Below are 20,195 nucleotides of genomic sequence, written 5' to 3' on the forward strand. Positions count from 1 at the left end.
CTGTGCTCCGCAACAAGAGAGGCCGCGATAGTGAGAGGCCCGTGCACCACGATGAAGAGTGGCCCCCGCTTGCCACAACTAGAGAAAGCCCTCGCACAGAAATGAAGACCCAACACAGCCATAAATAAATAAATAAATAAATAAATAAAAATTAAAAAAAAAACACTTTTATATGCAATAAATTAATCTTTCCATGAACTCACAGGATTTAAAAAAAGAGTAAAACTATAGGAACAGATAATATCTGACTCAAGATCAAAAAACTTTATTTTCCTATGTAGTGAATCATCAGTGCTTTAAAACAAAAAATATTCCTATATGACAGCAAATTTGGATCTATTAAAACCACTATGTGAAAACTATAAAGTCTTGTTATACTCAAAATCTTTTAAAGTATTATCTGATTAATCATTTCTCAAACTGAAAAAGAAGAGTAATCACTTTTCAAATATACATATTCTACTGGGAACCATACATCAAAGTGATTATCATTTTTTTAAAATAAGCAAATAAAGGAAAAACAAGATCTTTTAAAAATTATTCCAATGGGGATATTCACAAAATAATTGAAGGCAGGGACTTGGAGAGATATTTGTACAGCTATGCTCAAAGCAGCATTATTCACAATAGCCAAAAGGTGGAAATAACCCAAGTGTTCACTGACAGATGAAAGGCTGAACAAAACGTGATATATACATACAATGGAATATTTGTCAGCCTTAAAAAGAAAGGAAATACTGACACATGCTGCACATGGATGAACCTTAAAGACCTTATTCTAAGTAAAATAAGCCAGTCACAAAAGGACAAATACTGTATATAAACACTTATATAAGGTACCTGGAGTAGACAAATTCATAGAGATAGGAAGTACAACAGTGGTTGTCAGGGGCTGGGGGAGGGAAGAATGAAGGGTTACTGCTTACTGAGTATAGAGTTTCAGTTTTGCAAGATGAGAAGAGTTTTGCAGCTAGATGATGGTGATGGTATCACAACAATATGAATGTACTTAATGTCGGTGAACTGAACTCTTAAAAATGGTTAATATGCTTAATTTTACATAATGTGTATTTTACAACAGTTTTTATAAGAAAGAGTAAAGCTCTGGGACTTCCCTGGTGGTCCAGTGGTTAAGAATCTGCCTTCCAATGCAGAGAACATGGGTTCAATCCCTGGTTGGGGAACTAAGATCCCACATGCTGCAGGACAACTAAGCCTGCACGCCGCAACTACTGAGCCCATGCACTCTAGAGCCTGTGCGCCACAACTAGAGAGCCCATGCGCCACAACTACTGAGCCCACGTGCTCTGGAGCCCGTACACAACTAAAGAGAAGCCTGCGCACCTCAATTAGAGAAGCCCATGCACCACAATGAAGAGCCCACACGCCACAATGAAAGATCCCGCGTGCCGCAACAAAGACCTGATGCAGCCAAATAAATAAATAAATAAATTTTTTTTAAAAAAAGACTAAAGCTCTGCATCTTTTCAAAACAAAAAAATTATTCCATTGGTATCTAGATAAGTGATTTAAATACTTTAAACATTAAAATTCTGATAGTGATGATCAAAAAGCATTCCACATATACATTATTCCAGGAAGGTTCTCTGAGTAATTGCAGAGCTAAGACAAGCAGGATTCTGAAACATCAAGTTTCCCTCTGCTAAGTCAGGACGATTAAGTAAAGCTATCTCTGAAATAAAACTATGACCTGTCCTTTAATCAAGGATAGCCTCCATACAAACCTTTTTTTAGGCTGAAGAACCACAAACATTTATTTAAATATCTTAACTATTTAAATGTAGAAAAACAAAAATTACAGGAACAATTTATTCTGTAAGATTGCTAATATTAAATATGACTTCAGTCTGTCAATCTACAGTATTCTCACTCATATAAAAATATTTGTATACTTACTCTTATACATATAAAGTCAGAAGAAAGGCCAATAAAAATCAGAACATAATCCAAATTAAAACTCAATATGATATCCCAGTTTACTGAATTGGATGTTATGAAGCATTTCATTAGAACCTAGCCACGGTTTGTAAACTGATAAAATTCAGTTTCTTAAACTGCCTGGCTGAAGATTAGATTCTGTGAGCATAAAAGAAAAAAAGTCACATTTTTCCCCCAAAGAATGGCTTATTGAGATAATGTCACTTTTGGTAATTTTATCCACATTCATAAAAATGAAGCATATTTAAATTTTCTAGAGTCAAAAGGCTGAATGAAATCTAATGTTTTCCTAAAGAAACTAAGGAACTTGCATGTGATAACTTCCAAATTATATAACTTTAGAAAAATAAGGATATTCTTTACAAATACCCACTCCATGATTATTCACTATTTCTTGATTTTTTTTTTTCTCTCATTAAGTTGTAGATTTTTAAAACCACTTTACCTTTCTGCTGTAAGGATTACTAATTACTAACTTGGTGTCATCTGAGCCAGATAAAATATATTCTCCAGTCTCATTCCAACAGATCGTATTAACCTAAAAAGAAAGCAAAAAAGAAATTTAAGCAGACTGAAACTAAAGTAAGCATGCCATCTTCACTTAGCTGATGGTTCAAAATTTATATCACTAATGACGTTATGTCTATGGTAAATAGTATTTACCAATTTACTTAGTGAAAATACATACTGAGTGCCATTTGGCAAGCACAATGTTCTATAAATTCACAATGAAATATGAGTCTTTCTTAAGTTTTATTTAAATTTATTTTAATTAGTCCATTTTATATCCAGAGACATAAAACCAAGTCACCTAAAAAGGAATTAGAAAAACTTACTACAGAGCTGTAGTAACCAAGGCTGTGTGGTACTGTCATGATCACAGACATATCAATCAATGGAATGGAATTGAGCCCAGAAATAACCCATAAATTTATGGTCAGGTAATTCTTGACAAGGGGTCCAAGACCATTCAATGGAGAAAGAATAATCGTTTCAACAAATGGTGCTAGGACACCTGGATATACACAAGCAAAAGAAGGAATTTGGATCCCTACTTCACATCATATACAAAAATTAACTGAAAATGATCAAAGATTTAAATGTAAGAGCCAAAACTTTAAAGCTCTTAGAAGGAAACATAGGTCTCAATCTTCAAGAAAACTAAAGCCACAATGAATTACCACTTCACAATGTTAAGATGGCTATAATAATTTAAGAAAAAGAAAACATAGAATATAAGAAGGATTAGAGAGAATGTCAAGAAATTGGAACCTTGATACATTTCTGGTAGGAATGCAACATAGTACAGCTATTTGGAAAGCAGTTTGGCAGTATGGTCAAAAACTGAAACAGAGTTACTCTAAGAGCCAGCAATTCCACAACAAAATGTATACCCAAGAGAACTGAAAACCTGTCACAGGAAAACTTCTACACTCAAGTTCATAGCTGCATTATTCATAACAGCCAAAAAGGGAAGCATTTCAAATATTCACCAAATAATGAATAAACAAAATGTGACTAACCCATTTGCTCATAACAAAATATCCATACAATGAAGTATTATTCAGCCATAAAAAGAAATAATGATACAAGCTGCAACATGTATAAACCTTAAAAAAGTACGCTAAGTGAAAGCCAGTCTGAAAGACCACACATTATATGGTTCATTTACATAAAAAGTACAGAATAAGCTTATCAACAGAGACAGAAAGCAGATCAGCGACTGCCAAGAGCTTGGTGGAGGGGGAATGGGAGTGACTGATAATTGGTATGGACTTTCTCTTGGATGGTGAAAATATACTGGAATTAGATAGCAGTGACAGCTATACAACTTTATGAATATAGTAAAAAGGCACTGCACTGAACATTTAAAACAGATGAATTTTATGGAATGTGAACTATATCTAAATTTAAAAAAAAAGAAGGAATTACTGACTTCCACTTTCAATCAAGGTGGAGTAACTAGGACCAGATTTACTATCACATCTGAAACAACCAAAAACAGCAGAATATACATTCTTTTTAAGTACACATGAAATATTTACCAATACAGAAGATATTTACTATGAGCCATAAAACAAATCTCAATATATTTAAAAGACTTCAAGTCCCATAAAATATGTTCTCTGTCCAAAATGGAATTAAATTAGAAATCACTAACACAAAGAAATATTTGAAAACTATAAAATAGCAGATGATCAAAAAAGAAATCACAAAATAAATTACAAAGTATTTTTAACTGAATGACAATAAAAGCACAACATATCTCAATTTTGGGGTTGCAGCTAACATAGTGCTTAGAAGGAAATTTATAGCACAAAAACACCTATATTAGAAGGATAAAGGTCCCATAACAATGACTTCCACTTCCACTCAAAAAGGTATAACAAGAAGGCCAATGAAATCAAAAGTCAAAAGAAGATTGGAAATAATGAATATAAAGAGCAGAAATCAATGAAAAAGAAAACAGGAAAACACAGAAAGCTGATAAAACCAGAAACTGGTGCGTTGAAAAGACAAAGTTAATAAACCTCTACTCAGACTAATCAAGAAAAAGAAGGGGTGGGGGAACTTATTATCAACATAAGGAATGAGAGCAGTGACATCATTACAAATTCTACAAATATTTAAACATATAAAAGAACACTGTGGACAACTTTATCAAATAAATTCAACAACTTGGGGAGTTCACAAAATCCCTGAAACACACATACTAAACAAAATTTATTCAAGACATTGTCCATTTTTATTAACAAACTGTAGTTAGAATTTTCAACAAAGAAAACTCCAGGCCCAGACTGCTTTGCTGGTGAATTTTGCCAAGTATTTTTAAAAAATAAAAGATGAAAATTCTCTACCAAGTCTTTTAGAAAATTAAAAATAACAGTATACTTACCAACTCATTGATACAAGAAAACTATGGACCAATATCCTTAATGTACACACAAAAACTCTAAAACAGAATTTTAGCAAATTGAATAAAACAATATATGAAAATAGATAATACATCATGACTCAAGGAAAATGCAAGAATGGTTTGACACTCAAATATTAATCAATGTAACCCATGATATTAACTAACTAAAAAAGAAAATCATATGATCACTGCAATAAATGCAGAATAGACATTTGAAAAAAATCCAACAACAATTCATAGAGCTCTCAGCAAAGTAGAATGGAACTTTTTCAACCGGACAATGCACATCTGTTAAAAAACCATCATACTTAATAATGAAAGACTGGAATGCTTTCCCTCTAAGATCAGAACAAGACAGGGATGTCTGCTCTCACCACTTCTGTTCAACACTGTTTAAGGTACTGGACAGCACAATAAGACAAGAAAAAGAAATAAAAGGAAACCAGACAGGAAAAGAAGTAAACCTATCTTTATTCTCAGATGACATGATTGTTTATATAGAATATCCTACAGAATCTTAAAAAAAGGGACTGGAACTATTAAGCTTAGGAAGTTTGAGAGATACAGATGAATATCATATTCCCTTGGTATCCTTTAGGATGGGTTTCAGGACTCCCTGACGAATGCCAAAGTCTGTAGATGCTCAAGTACCTTATATAAAATAGAGAAATACAGTCGACCCTCGGTATCCACAGATGTGGAACCTGTGGATATGGAGGGATGACTGTATGTAAAAATAGATAGCACAAGGAATTAAAACCACATATTGCTATTGCTAAATATCTATTAGAATGTCTAAAATTAAAAAGAAGGACTATATCAGGTCTGAAGGAAGAAAGAGAGAACAGTATAATAGTAGCAAACTTCAACACCCCACTTTAAACAATGGATAAATCATACCAACAGAAAATCAATAAGGAAACATTAGACTTGTATTAAACTTTAGATCAAATGAATCTACATACAGAACATTCCATCCAACAATAGCAGAACATTCTTCTCAAGTGAACACAGAACATTCTCCAGGATAAATCATGTTAGATCACAAAACAAGTATTAGCAAACATTAAAAGAATGAAATCATACCAAGTACCTTTCCTGCCCACAGTGGTATGAAAACAGAAATTGACAGGAGGAAAACTGAAAATTTCACAAACATGTGGAAATTAAAAAACACACTCCTGGACAACCAGAGCATCAAAGAAAAAAAATCAAAAAATAACTTCAGACAAGTGAAAATGGAAACAAGACACATGGGATGCAGCAAAAGCAGTTCTCAGTGGGAAGTTCATAGCAATCAATGCCTACATTAAGAAAAAAAGAAAGATCTCAAATAAACCACCTAAATTTACACATTGAGGAGCTAGAAAAGAAAAACAAAGCCCAAAGTTGGCAAAAAGAAGATGAAAAAGATCAGAGCAGAAATGAATAAAACAGAGAACAGGAAAATAACAGGAAAGATCAAAAAAAACAAAAAGCTGGTTTTTTGAAAAGATTAACAAAATTGACAAACCTTTTGCTAGACTTAACAAGATTATAAAATTATAAATAAAAGAGAAGACATTACAACTGATATCACAGAAACATAAAGAGTCATAAGAGACTACTATGAACAATTATACACCCACAAATTAGACAACCTAGAATAAATTCCTAAGAACATATAACTGACTAAGACTGAATCATGAAAAAAGAAAATCTGAATACAACAATAATGAGTAAAGAGATTAAATAAAACACCTCCCAACAGTAACAACAACAAAAAAGCCTAGGACCAGATAGCTTCTCAGGCTTTAAATGTTTACCAAATGTTTCAAGAAGAATTAAACTAATTTTCTGAGGTAAGCATTACCCTCACACCAAGGCCAGGTAAGGATACTACAGGATAAGAAAACTACAAGCCAACATTTCTGATGAATATAGAGGCAAAAATTATCAAGAAAATACTAGCAAATCAAATTCAAAATCACATTAAAAGTATCATACACCAGGGCTTCCCTGGCGGTCTAGAGGTTAAGACTCTGCCCTTCCAATGCAGGCGGTGCAGCTTCGATCCCTAGTTAGGGAACTAAGATCCCACATGCTGCGCAGCGCAGACAAAAAATTTTTAAAAAAAAATTTTTTTTAAAGTATCATTGACCCATACACCATAATCAACTGGGATTTATCACTGAAATGCAAGCATGGTTCAATATAAAGAAATCAATAATTGTAATACACCTCATTAATGGAATGAAAGATAAAAATCATGATTGTCTCGGGGGCTTCCCTGGTGGCGCAGTGGTTGAGAATCTGCCTGCCAATGCAGGGGACACGGGTTCAAGCCCTAGTTTGGGAAGATCCCACATGCCGCGGAGCAACTAGGCCCGTGAGCCACAATTACTGAACCTGTGCGTCTGGAGCCTGTGCTCCGCAACAAGAGAGTCCACGATAGTGAGAGGCCCACGCACCGCGATGAAGAGTGGCCCCCATTTGCTGCAACTAGAGAAAGGAAAGCCCTCGCACAGAAACGAAGACTCAACGCAACCAAAAATAAAAAATAAATAAAAACTATTAAAAAAAAAATCATGATTGTCTCAATATATGCACAAAAAGCATTTACCTAAATTCAACATCTTTCATAATAAAAATTCTCAACAAACTAGGAATAGAAGTATTACACCTCAACATAAAAAAGGCCATATATAACAAGTCCACAGCTAACAACATACTCAAGGGTGAAAAGTTGAAAAAAGCTTTTCCTCTAAGATCAGGAGCAAGACAAGGATGTCCACTCTCATCACTTTTATTCAACATACTACTGGAAGTCCCAGCCAGAATAATTAAGACAGGAAAAAGAAATAAAAGGCATCTAAATTGGAAATGAAGACGTAAAACTATCTTCGTTTGCAGATGACCTCATCTTATATATATTGATAGAAAATCCTGAAGACTTCACCAAAAATTTATTAGCACTAACAAATGATTTCAGTAGTTTCAAGATATGTCATCAAAAAACAAAAACCAGTTGCATTTCTGTATACTAACAATGAACCATCTGAAAAAGAAATAAAGAAAACAAGCCCATTTACAACAATATCAAAAACAATAAAATACTCAGGAATAAAGTTAACCAGGGAGGAGCAAGATCTATACACCGAAATCTATATGACAAAGATGAGAAACACTGAAGAAAAAAACAAATAGAAGACACGTTCATGTACGAAAAAAGTTAATATTATACTATACTACCCAAAAGCCATCTACAGATTTACGGCAATTCCTATCAAAATTCCAATAGCATTTTTCACAGAAATAGGAATCCTGAAGTTTGTATGGAACAACTCCCTCTTGCGAGAGTACCGGAATCACAACTGACTGCTGGGCAATCATTCACAGAAAGACACTGAAAATCATAAAAAGATACCCAACATCCAAAGAAAAAGGAGAACACCCAATGAGACGGTAGGAGGGGTGCAATCACAATAAAGTCAAATCCCATAACTGCTGGATGGGTGATTCACAAACAGAAGAACAAGTATACCTCAGAAGTCCACCCGCTGGAGTGAAGGTTCTCAGCCCCACATCAGGCTTCCCAACCTGGAGGTCTGGCAATGGGAGGAGGAATTCCCAGAGAATCAGACTTTAAAAGCTAGTGGGATTTGATTGCAGGACTTCGACAGAACTGGGTAAAACAAAGATTCCACTCTTGGAGGGCACAGACAAAACAGTGTGCGCATCACTACCCAGGGGGAAGGAGAAGTGACCCCACGGGAGACAACCAGACCTACCTGCTAGTGTTGGAGGACATATGCATAGGAGCGGGGTGGCTGTGGCTTACCACAGGGACAAGGACACTGGCAGCAGAAGTTCTGGGAAGTACTCCCTGGCATGAGCCCTCCCGGAATCCGCAATTAGCCCCACCAAAGAGCTGGGTAGGCTCAAGTGCTGGGTCACCTCAGGCCAAACAACCGACAGGGAGGGAACAGAGCACCACCCATCAGCAGAAAAGTGGATTAAAGTTTTACTGAGCTCTGCCCACCAGAGCAACACCAAGCTCTTCCCACCACCAGGCCCTCCCAGCAGGAAGCTTACACAAGCCTCTCGGATATCCTGATCCACCAGAGGGCAGAGAGCAGGAGCAAGAAGAACTACAATCCTGCAGCCTGTGGAATGAAAACCACATTCACAGTAAGATACACAAAATGAAAAGTGACAAGACTATGTACCACATAAAGGAACAAGATAAAACCCCAGAAAAACAACTAAATGAAGTAGATATAGGCAACCTTCCAGAAAAAGAATTCAGAATAATGATAGTAAAAATGATCCAGGACCTCAGAAAAATAATGGAGGCAAATATCGAGAAGATGCAAGAAATGTTTAACAAAGACCCAGAAGAATTAAAGAACAAACACCTAGAAGAATTAAAGAACAAACAAACAGAGATGAACACTACAATAACTGAAATGAAAAATACACTAGAAGGAATCAATAGTAGAATAACTGAAGCAGAAGAACGGATAAGTGACCTGGAAGACATAATGGGAGAATTTACTGCCACAGGAGAGAATAAAGAAAAAAGAATGAAAAGAAATGAAGACAGCCTAAGAGACCCCTGGGACAACATTAAACACACCAACATTCGCAACATAGGGGTCCCAGAAAGAGAAGAGAGAGAGAAAGGACCCGAGAAAATATTTCAAGAGGTTATAGTCGAAAACTTCCCTAACTATCGAAAGGAAAGAGCCACCCAAGTCCAGGAAGGGCAGAGAGTCCCAGGCAGGATAAACCCAAGCAGAAACACACCAAGACACACAGTAATCAAACTGACAAAAATTAAAGCCAAAAAAAATTATTAAAATCAACAAGGGAAAAATGACAAGTAACATACAACTCCCATAAGATTAACAGCTGATTTCTCAGCAGAAACTCCACAAGCCAGAAGGGACTGGCAAGATATATTTAAAGTGATGAAAGGGAAGAACCTAAAACCAAGATTACTCTACCCAGCAAGGATCTCATTCAGATTCGAAAGAGAAATCAAAAGCTTTACAAACAAGGAAAACCTAAGAGAATTCAGCACCACCAAAGCAGCTCTACAACAAATGCTAAAGGAACTTCTCTAAGTGGGAAACACAAGAGAAGAAAAGGACCTACAAAAACAAACCCAAGACAATTAAGAAAATGGTAACAGGAACATACATATGGATAATTACCTTAAATGTGAATGGATTAAATGCTCCAACCAAAAGACACAGGCTCCCTGAATGGATACAAACACAAGACCCATATATATGCTGTGTACAAGAGACCCACTTCATACCTAGGGATACATACAGACTGAAACTAAGGGAATGGAAAAAGATATTCCATGCAAATGGAAATCAAAAGAAAGCAATACTCATAAAAGAAAAAATAGACTTTAAAATAAAGACTACTAAAAGAGACAAGGAAGGACACTACATAACGATCAAGGGATCAATCCAAGAAGAAGATATAACAATTGTAAATATTTATGCACCCAACATAGGAGCACCTCAATATGTAAGTCAAACACTAACAGCTATAAAAGGGGAAACTGACAGTAACACAATAATAGTAGGAGACTTCAACACTCCACTTTCCCAATGGACAAGTCATCCAAAATGACAATAAATAAGGAAACACAAGCTTTAAATGACACATTAGACCAGATGGACTTAACTGATATTTATAGGACATTCCGTCCAAAAAAAGCAGATTACACTTCCTTCGCAAGTGCACGTGGAACATTCTCCAGGATAGATCACATCTTGGGTTACAAATCAAGTCTCGGTAAATTAAGAAAACTGAAATCATATCAAGCATCTTTTCAAACCACAACACTATGAGATTAGAAATAAATTACAGGGAAAAAAACGTAAAAAACACAAACTCATGGAGGCTAAACAATACGTTACTAAATAACCAAGAGATCACTGAGGAAATAAAAAAATACCTAGAGACAAATGACAATGAAAACACAATGATCCAAAACCTATGGGATGCAGCAAAACCAGTTCTAAGAGGGAACTTTATAGCAATACAATCTTACCTCAAGAAACAAGAAAAATCTCAAATATACAATCTAACCTTACACTTAAAGGAACCAGAGAAAGAAGAACAAACAAAACCCAAAGTTAGTAGAAGGAAGGAAATCCTAAAGATCAGAGCAGAAATAAATGAAATAGAAACAAAGAAAACAATAGCAAAGATCAATAAACCTAAAAGCTGGTTCTTTGAGAAGATAAACAAAATTGATAAACTTTTAACCGGACTCAAATCAATAAAATTAGAAATGAAAAAGAAGAAGTTACAACAGACAGTACAGAAATACAAAGCATCATAAGAGACTACTATAAGCAATCTATGCCAATAAAATGGACAACCTGGAAGAAACAGACGAACTCTTAGAAAGGTATAACCTTCCAAGACTGAACGAGGAAGAAATAGAAAATAGGAACTGATCAATCACAAGCACTGAAACTGAAACTCTGATGAAAAATCTTCAAACACACAAAAGTCCAGGACCAGATGATTTAACAGGTGAATTCTCTCAAACATTCAGAGAAGAGCTAACACTCATCCTTCTCAACTCTTCCAAAAAAACTGCAGAGGAAGGAACACTCCCAAACTCATTCTACGAGGCCACCATCACCCTGATACCAAAACAAGACAGAGATACTACAAAAAAAATTACAGACCAATATCACTGATGAACATAGATGCAAGAATCCTCAACAAAATACTAGGAAACAGAATCCAACAACACACTGAAAGGATCATACACCATGATCAAGTGGAATTTATCCCAGGGATGCAAGGATTCTTTGATATATGCAAATCAATCAATGTGATACACCATATTAACAAAATGAAGAATAAAAACCATATGATCATCTCAATAGATGCAGAAAAAGCTTCTGACAAAATTCAACACCCATTTATGATAAAAACTCTCCAGGAAGTGGGCATAGAGGGAACCTACCTCAACATAATAAAGGCCATATATGACAAACCCAGAGCCAACATCATTCTCAACGGTGAAAAACTGAAAGCATTTCCTCTAAGATCAGGAAGAAGACAAGGATGTTCACTCTCGCCAGTATTATTCAACATAGTTTTGAAAGTCCTAGCCACGGCAGTAAAAGAAAAAGAAATAAAAGGAATGCAAATTGGAAAAGAAGTAGTAAGACTGTCACTGTTTGCAGATGAGATGATACTATATATAGATAATCCTAAAGATGCCACCAGAAAACTACTAGAGCTAATCAATGAATTTGGTAAAGTTTCAGGATACAAAATTAATGCACAGAAATCTCTTGCATTCCTATACGTTAACAACAAAAGATCTGAAACAGAAATTAAGGAAACACTCCCATTCACCACTGCCACAAAAAGAATAAAATACCTAGGAATAAACCTACCTAAGGAGGTACAAGACCTGTACTCAGAAAACTATCAGACACTGATGAAAGAAATCAAAGATGACACAAACAGATGGAGAGATATACCATGTTCTTGGATTGGAAGAATCAATATTGTGAAAATGACTATATTACTCAAAGCAAGCTACAGATTCAATGCAATCCCTATCAAATTACCAATGGCATTTTTTACAGAACTAGAACAAAAAATCTTAAAATTTGTATGGAGACACAAAAGACCCCGAATAGCCAAAGCAATCTTGACGGGAAAAAACGGAACTGGAGGAATCATACTCCCTCACCTCATACTATACTACAAAGCTACAGTAATCAAGACAATATGGCACAGGCACAAAAACAGAAATATAGATCAATGGAACAGGACAGAAAGCCCAGAGATAAACCCACACACCTCTGGTCAACTAATCTATGACAAAGGAGGCAAGGATATACAATGGAGAAAAGACAGTCTCTTCAATAAGTGGTGCTGGGAAAACTGGACAGCTATATGGAAAAGAATGAAATTAGAACACTCCCTAACACCATACACAAAAATAAACTCAAAATGGATTAAAGACCTAAATGTAAGACCAGACACTATAAAACTCTTAGAGGAAAACATTGGAAGAACACTCTTTGACATAAATCACAGCAAGATCTTTTTCGACCCACCTCCTAGAGTAATGGAAATAGAAATTAAAATAAAAATAAATGGGACCTAATGAAACTTAAAAACTTTTGCACAGCAAAGGAAAACTATAAACAAGACAAAAACACAACCCTCAGAATGGGAGAAAATATTTGCAAAAGAATCAATGGACAAAGGATTAATCTCTGAAATATATAAAAAGCTCATGCAGCTCAATATTAAAAAAACAAACAACCCAATTAAAATATGGGCAGAAGACCTAAATAGACATTTCTCCAAAGAAGACATACAGATGGCCAAGAAGCACATGAAAAGCTGCTCAGTATCACTAATTATTAGAGAAATGCAAATCAAAACTACAATGAGGTGTCACCTCACACCAGTTAGAATGGGCATCATCAGAAAATCTACAAACAACAAATGCTGGAGAGGGTGTGGAGAAAAGAGAGCCCTCCGGCACTGTTGGTGGGAATGTAAATTGATATAGCCACTATGGAGAACAGTATGGAGGTTCCTTAAAAAACTAAAAATAGAATTACCATATGACCCAGCAATCCCACTACTGGGCATATACCCAGAGAAAATCATATTTCAAAAAGACACATGCACCCCAATGTTCACTGAAGCACTATTTGCAACAGCCAGGTCATGGAGGCAACCTAAATGCCCATCGACAGACGAATGGATAAAGAAGATGTGGTACATATATACAATGGATTATTACGCAGCCATAAAAAAGAATGAAATTGGGTCATTTGTAGAGGCATGGATGGACCCAGAAACTGTCATACAGAGTGAAGTAAGTCAGAAAGAGAAAAACAAATATATATTAATGCATATATGTGGAATCTAGAAAAATAGTACAGGTGAACCTGCTTGCAAGGCAGAAATAGAGACACAGATGCAGAGAACAAACATATGGACACCAAGCGGGGAAAGTTCAGGGGGGTGTGGTGGGATGAACTGCTAGATTGGGATTGACATATATACATATAAAATAGAAATCATTATGGCAAACTGGTAAAGCCTAACCAAAGAACCTCATCAGGAGAAAATCTACAGCCTTCATTTGGGTAAAAACAATCAACTGAAACACCTGCCCTGACAGCGAGATTAATTTCGCTTTTCCAAAAGTGTGTTGTGAGCAACCATACTTCCAGGAGATGCTTACCAAAGGAAGAGCCCTGGGGAAAACTACATATGGGAAACGCTGTATGTTAAATGTATCTTATGATGATTCACAACACATGTTAGCACAGTAAAAGTTTTCAGTAAAGAAATCTTTTTAAAAAAAATTTGTATGGAACAACAAAAGACCCCAAATAGCCAAAGCAATATTGAAAAAGAAAAACAAAGCTGAAGGCATCAAACTTCTTGACTTCAAACTATACTACAAAGTTATGTTAATCAAAACAATATGGTATTGCAGCCAGTTAAGCCGACTGTGCTCTTCTCCCCGTGGGGGCCCGGTGCGCAGTGGCTGCAGACAGCAGCCTCCTTGGTAGTGTATGCAGCCTGTTGCCTGTATGGGTTGCCCTAAGGGACCTTGGAGACAGCCCTTTCTAGTGGACATTAACGACTGGCATGCTGTCCCCAATCTAGGCTCCAGACAGGTATGCGTGGTACCTTTGGAAAGCCCCAGGGCACAGTGGCCAGGGTCCACACTGGCCAGGTCATAATGTCCATCCGCACCAAGCTGCAGAACAAGGAGCATGTGATTGAGGCCCTCCGCAGGGCCAAGTTCAAGTTCCCTGGCCGCCAGAAGATCCACATCTCCAAGAAGTGGGGATTTACTAAGTTTAATGCAGATGAATTTGAAAACATGGTGGCAGAAAAGCGGCTCATCCCAGATGGCTGTGGGGTCAAGTACATCCCTAATCGTGGCCCCCTGGACAAATGGCGGGCCCTGCACTCGTGAGAGCCTTGGCACTGCCCCCTCCCTACCCATGCCCACCAATAAACCCTACTTTCTTGTCAAAAAAAAAAACAAAACAAAAAAACAATATGGTATTGGCTTAAGAATAGACACACAGATCAATGAAACAGAATAGAGAGCCCAGAAAATAACCCATGCATATATGGTCAATCAATTTACAACAAAGGAGCAAAGACTACCCAATGGGGAAAGAACAGTCTCTTCACTAAATGGTGTTGGGAAAACTGGATGTTCACATGCAGAATAAATAAAATTAACTTGAAGTGGATTAAAGACTTAAAGATAAGATTTGAAGGCGATAAAATTCCTAGAAAAAATCATAGTGAAAAGCTCCCTGACCTTGATCTTGGCAATGATTTTTTGGACATGACACCAAAAACACAAGTAACAAAAGCAAAAATCAACAAGTGATACTACATCAAACTTAAAAGCTCTGTACAGCAACAGAAACAACCAACAAAATTAAGAGGCAACCTACAGAAGAGGAGAAAAATATATGCAAACCTTATATTTGATAAGGGATTAACATCCAAAATATACAAGGAACTCATACAACTCAATCGCAAAAAAACTCCGAATAATCTAATTTTGAAAATGGGCAAAGACCTGAAAAACATTTTTCCAAAGAAGACATACAAATGGCCAAAAAGTACATGAAACAGTGCTCAACATCACTAATCATCAGAAAAATGCAAATCAAAGCCACAAATGAGGGAGGACCCTGGAAGTCCAGTAGTTAAGACTCGGTGCTTTCACTGCTGTGGCCCAGGTTCAATCCCACAAGCTGCACAGCATGGACAACAACAACAAAAACAAAACACAATGAGATATCATCTCACACCTATTAGAATGGTTATTATCAAAAATACAAGAGATAAGAAGTGCTGGTAAGGACGTGGAGAAAAGGGAACCCTTGTGCACCACTGGTGGGAAGGGAAATTGATACAGCAACTATGGGAAACACTATGGAGGTTCCTCAAAAAAATTAAACTAGAACTACCATATAATCCAGCAATCCCAATTTTGGGTATATATTTGAAGGAAATTAAAATACTATCTTGAAGAGATATCTGCAGCACCCCATATTCATTGTGTCATTATTTACAATACCCAAGACACGAAAAGAACCTAGGTGTTTGTCAATGGATGAATGGATAAATATGATAAACACACACACCCATGCACACAATGGAATATTATTCAGCCATAAAATTGAAGGAAATCCTGACGTTTGCAACAATGTGGATGAATGCTGAGGGTGAGATAAAAAATGACAAATACTGTATGATATCACTTATATGTGGAATCTAAACACGCTCAACTGATAGAAACAGAGAGTAGACTGGTGGTTGCCAGAGGCTGGAAGGTGGAGGAAATGAGATGTTCAAAAAGTATAAACTACCAGTTATAAGGTGAGTAAGTTCTGGGATCTAATGTACAGCTTGGTGTTTACAGGTAACAATACTGTGCTGTATACTTGAAAGATGCTACGAAAGTAAATATTAAATGTTCTCACCACCACCACCACCACCACCACCACAACAAAATGGAAATTATGTGAAGTGATAAATGTGTTAACTAAGCTTATTGTGGTAATCATTTTGCAATACATATGTGTATCAAATCATTACATTTTACACATTAAACTTATACATTTATATACGTAAATTATATCTCAATAAAGATGGGGAAAAAATAGAGTAGAAGGATACCCATGAAACTAAAACAAGTGGTTATGTGTTTTAGGGAACAGAAAAAATGGGGAAGACAGGAACAGGAGTGAGAGCCACACTTCTCAATGTATACTTTTTTTTTGTTAATTTATTGTATTTATTTTGGCTGTGTTGGGTCTTAGTTGCGGAACGCGAGATCTTCATTGTAGCATGCAGGATCTTTCATTGCGGTGCACAGGCTTCTCTCTAGTTGTGGTGTGCAGGCTCTAGAGCACGCAGGGTCAGTACTTGCGGTGCACAGGCTCTCTAGTTGTGGCATGTGGGCTCAGTAGTTGCAGCACACAGGCTCTCTAGTTGTAGCACACGGGCTCTAGAGCGTGTGGGCTCAGTAGTTGTGGCACGTGGGCTTAGTTGCCCCATGGCACGTGGGATCTTAGTCCCCCGACCAGGGATCGAACCCGCGTCCTGTGCATCGGAAGGTGGATTCTTAACCACTGGACCACCAGGGAAGTCCCTCAATGTGTATTTTTTTATATAGTTTATTTTTGTACCATGAGAAGGCATCACCTGTTTTAAAAAATGCAAAATAAAAATAAGGACAAAAATTTTTTTAGTATGCAAGCAGAAAGGATATCTTTAAGCTTGTAAGAAAAATTTATGTTCCACTCATCCTTAGAAAAATATGTGAGAAAATACTCAGTAAAACCTGAAAGTAAATTCAAAACTGGAAAGATACAGAATCCACAGCTTGTAAAAACTTCAGAATACCACAAAGGCAGTTATACATTATGCAAGAATCCATCTGAAATTAACACTAGAAAATTCTCCTTTGAGTAAGGAGAAAGACTTGACCTTAGGTCCTTAAAGAAAGACATAAAATCCAACACGTAACACATGCTTTGTCTCTTCAATAAACACTTCATAAGTGCCAAATATGTGGTAGGCACTCCTCTCGACACTAGACGAAGAAAATAAATTTATGAAGATATATTTGGTGTCCAGAGTGCTAGAGTAGAGGGAGGCAGGTGTGCAGACTATGAACAAATAAATAAATGTATAATTATAATGTCAGTACTATGGTGAAAAAAACAGAAGAAAGAGAAAGATACTGATGAGGAGTGGGGAGCTATTAGGGTGGTCAGGAAAAGCATCTCTGATAGGTTAACAGTTAGAGCTAAATGAAATGAGGAGGTAAGCTTCAAAGATATGTGAGGAAGAAAGTTCTAGGCAAAAAACAAAATACGTAAGACAGAGGTGTACTAGGTGCATTTAAAGAAACAGCAAAAAGATGAGTATGACTAAAACAAATATGTATAACGCAGAATACAGTAAGGGATGAAATAGAAAAAAAGGCAAGTGCCAAATCATGCAGGGTCTCTGAAGCAATAAGGCCTTTGGATTTACTATACATAAGCCAGAAACCCATTAGAGAGTTTTGAGCAGCTGAGTGTGCTCATCTATAAATCAGATGATATATTATATAATTTTCTTCCTATTCTCTTATTGTGAAGAACTTAACGAAAACTAAGACATATACATATGTATAGGACATTAACACTGTTTACTGAATTTTTACTTTTAGAATAAATACATTGACAAATTTCAGCAAATAACAATGGCTACAGAATAGGAGGCAAATGAAATCAACATTGACAATACAAAAGCATATATAGCTGAAAAAGGTGTGAAATAGAGATAGGAAGGTGGAAGAAGGGTAAAAGCCTTAAATATATTTTACAGAATAGGGATTCAAGAAATACTGTCTATGAATGACAGAAAAACAAAAAGAAGCTTAAGTATGTTGTTTAAAATTAAAGTGACAGCTGGAGAGACTGAGAACAGTAACAAAATTTTTGAGAAGCCTACATCTTAGAAAATTGTATAAATTAGTTAATTCCTCTTCTATCATAGCAGGAAATCAATGGACAACAGCCAAAGTTGACACTTCAAGAAAGACCAACATAACACTATCACACAGAAATGAAAGAAATTACCAGAAGATCTGAAATAAAACACGATTAAAAGAGGCTGCTTAAGGAGGATAAGAACAGAAAAAGGGAGTGCAGTACATGTCTATTTCTTTTTGTTATGATCCATTTTTAACCATGAGCATCAGGGGAACCTCAAGAGTGGTGCTAAGGTTTAAAATAAATAACATATATTGATACCTAAAGTGTATTTACAGCATAATTATAATACCACAACTGTGAACAGGAAAAAGATAACATTTTGGAGAATAGGACTATAGACACTTTTCCCCTCTTTGCTTAAGTTTTAAATGTTTGAATCCTTAGAGTTAAGGCCTAGACCCTCTTTTCAGTTTGCAATTTCTTTCCATGTGCTCTTTCTAGTCTCATGTTTTCAATTAGTAGCTATAGCACTGTTTTCCAAAGTATGATCCACAGATCACCTAGATTAAAATCACCTAATGTGTTGATTAGAAAACAGATTCCGAGGACTTCCTTGGTGGTGCAGTGGTTAAGAATCTGCCTGCCAATCAAGTACCTTTTTGGACCACAACACTATGAGACTAGATATCAATTACAGGAAAAGAACTGTAAAAAATAAAAACATATGGAGGCTAAACAATATGCTACTAAACAACTAAGAGATCACAGAAGAAATCAAAGAAGAATCAAATAAATACCTGGAAACAAATGACAATGAAAACACAACGACCTAAAACCTATGGGATGCAGCAAAAGCAGTTCTAAGAGGGAAGTTTATAGGAATACAATCCTACCTCAAAAAACAAGAAAAATCTCAAATAAAAAACCTAACCTTACACCTAAGGCAATCAGAGAAAGAAGAACAAAAAAAACCCCTAAGTTAGCAAAAGGAAAGAAATCATAAAGATCAGATCAGAAATAAATGAAAAAGAAATGAAGGAAACAATAGCAAAAATCAATGAAACTAAAAGCTGGTTCTTTGAGAAGATAAACAAAATTGATAAACCATTAGACTCATCAGGAAAAAAGGGAGAAGACTCAAACAGAATTAGAAATGAAAAAGGAGAAGTAACAACTGACACTGCAGAAATACAAAGACGCATAAGAGATTACTAAAAGCAACTATATGCCAATAAAATGGACAACCTGGAAGAAATGGACAAATTCTTAGAAAAGTACAATCTTCCAAGACTGAACCAGGAAGAACTAGAAAATATGAACAGACCATTCACAAGCACTGAAATTGAAACTGTGATTAAAAATCTTCCAACAAACAAAAAGCCCAGGGCCACACGGCTTCACAGGCAAATTCTAACAAACATTTAGAGAAGAGCAAACACCTACCTTTCTAAAACTCTTCCAAAGTACAGCAGAGGGAGGAACACTCCCCAACTCATTCTATGAGGCCACCATCACCCTGATACCAAAACCAGACAAAGATATCACAGAAAAAGAAAATTACACGCCAATATCACTGACGAACATAGATGCAAAAATCCTCAACAAAATACTAGCAAACAGAATCCAACAGCACATTAAAAGGATCATACACCATGATCAAGTGGGGTTCATCCCAGGAATGCAAGGATTCTTCACTATATGCAAAACAATCAATGTGGTACACCATATTAACAAATTGAAGGAGAAAAACCACATGATCATCTCAATAGATGCAGAAAAAGCTT

At 36.1% G+C, this 20,195-nt stretch overlaps 2 protein-coding genes and 1 non-coding gene across 6 annotated transcripts in view; 2 read left to right on the forward strand and 1 right to left on the reverse strand.

Moving 5' to 3' along the window:
• The window catches only part of DCAF6 (DDB1 and CUL4 associated factor 6), a 166,001-nt gene that overhangs the window by 123,004 nt on the left and 22,802 nt on the right, over positions 1–20,195 (reverse strand). For 3 of the 4 annotated variants that reach the window (XM_061183137.1, XM_061183136.1, XM_061183139.1), the window contains one exon: positions 2,405–2,497. The exons of the other annotated variant lie outside the window; for it this stretch is intronic. In XM_061183137.1, the coding sequence (XP_061039120.1) occupies positions 2,405–2,497 (93 nt within the window). The remainder of the gene's footprint in view (positions 1–2,404; positions 2,498–20,195) is intronic. 4 annotated transcript variants of the gene reach the window in all.
• On the forward strand, positions 14,376–14,510 carry LOC133089265 (small nucleolar RNA SNORA70). Its single transcript, XR_009700642.1, has one exon. It is a non-coding gene; the product is annotated as a small nucleolar RNA SNORA70 (small nucleolar RNA).
• On the forward strand, positions 14,547–14,938 carry LOC133088736 (large ribosomal subunit protein uL16-like; the record flags this gene model as incomplete). The annotated part of the gene is made up of 1 exon (XM_061186783.1): positions 14,547–14,938. A coding segment is annotated over one exon (324 nt), but the record flags the coding sequence as incomplete, so codon positions are not given.

Source organism: Eubalaena glacialis, chromosome 3 (assembly GCF_028564815.1).
Source record: "Eubalaena glacialis isolate mEubGla1 chromosome 3, mEubGla1.1.hap2.+ XY, whole genome shotgun sequence".
NCBI classification, from domain to species: domain Eukaryota; kingdom Metazoa; phylum Chordata; class Mammalia; order Artiodactyla; family Balaenidae; genus Eubalaena; species Eubalaena glacialis.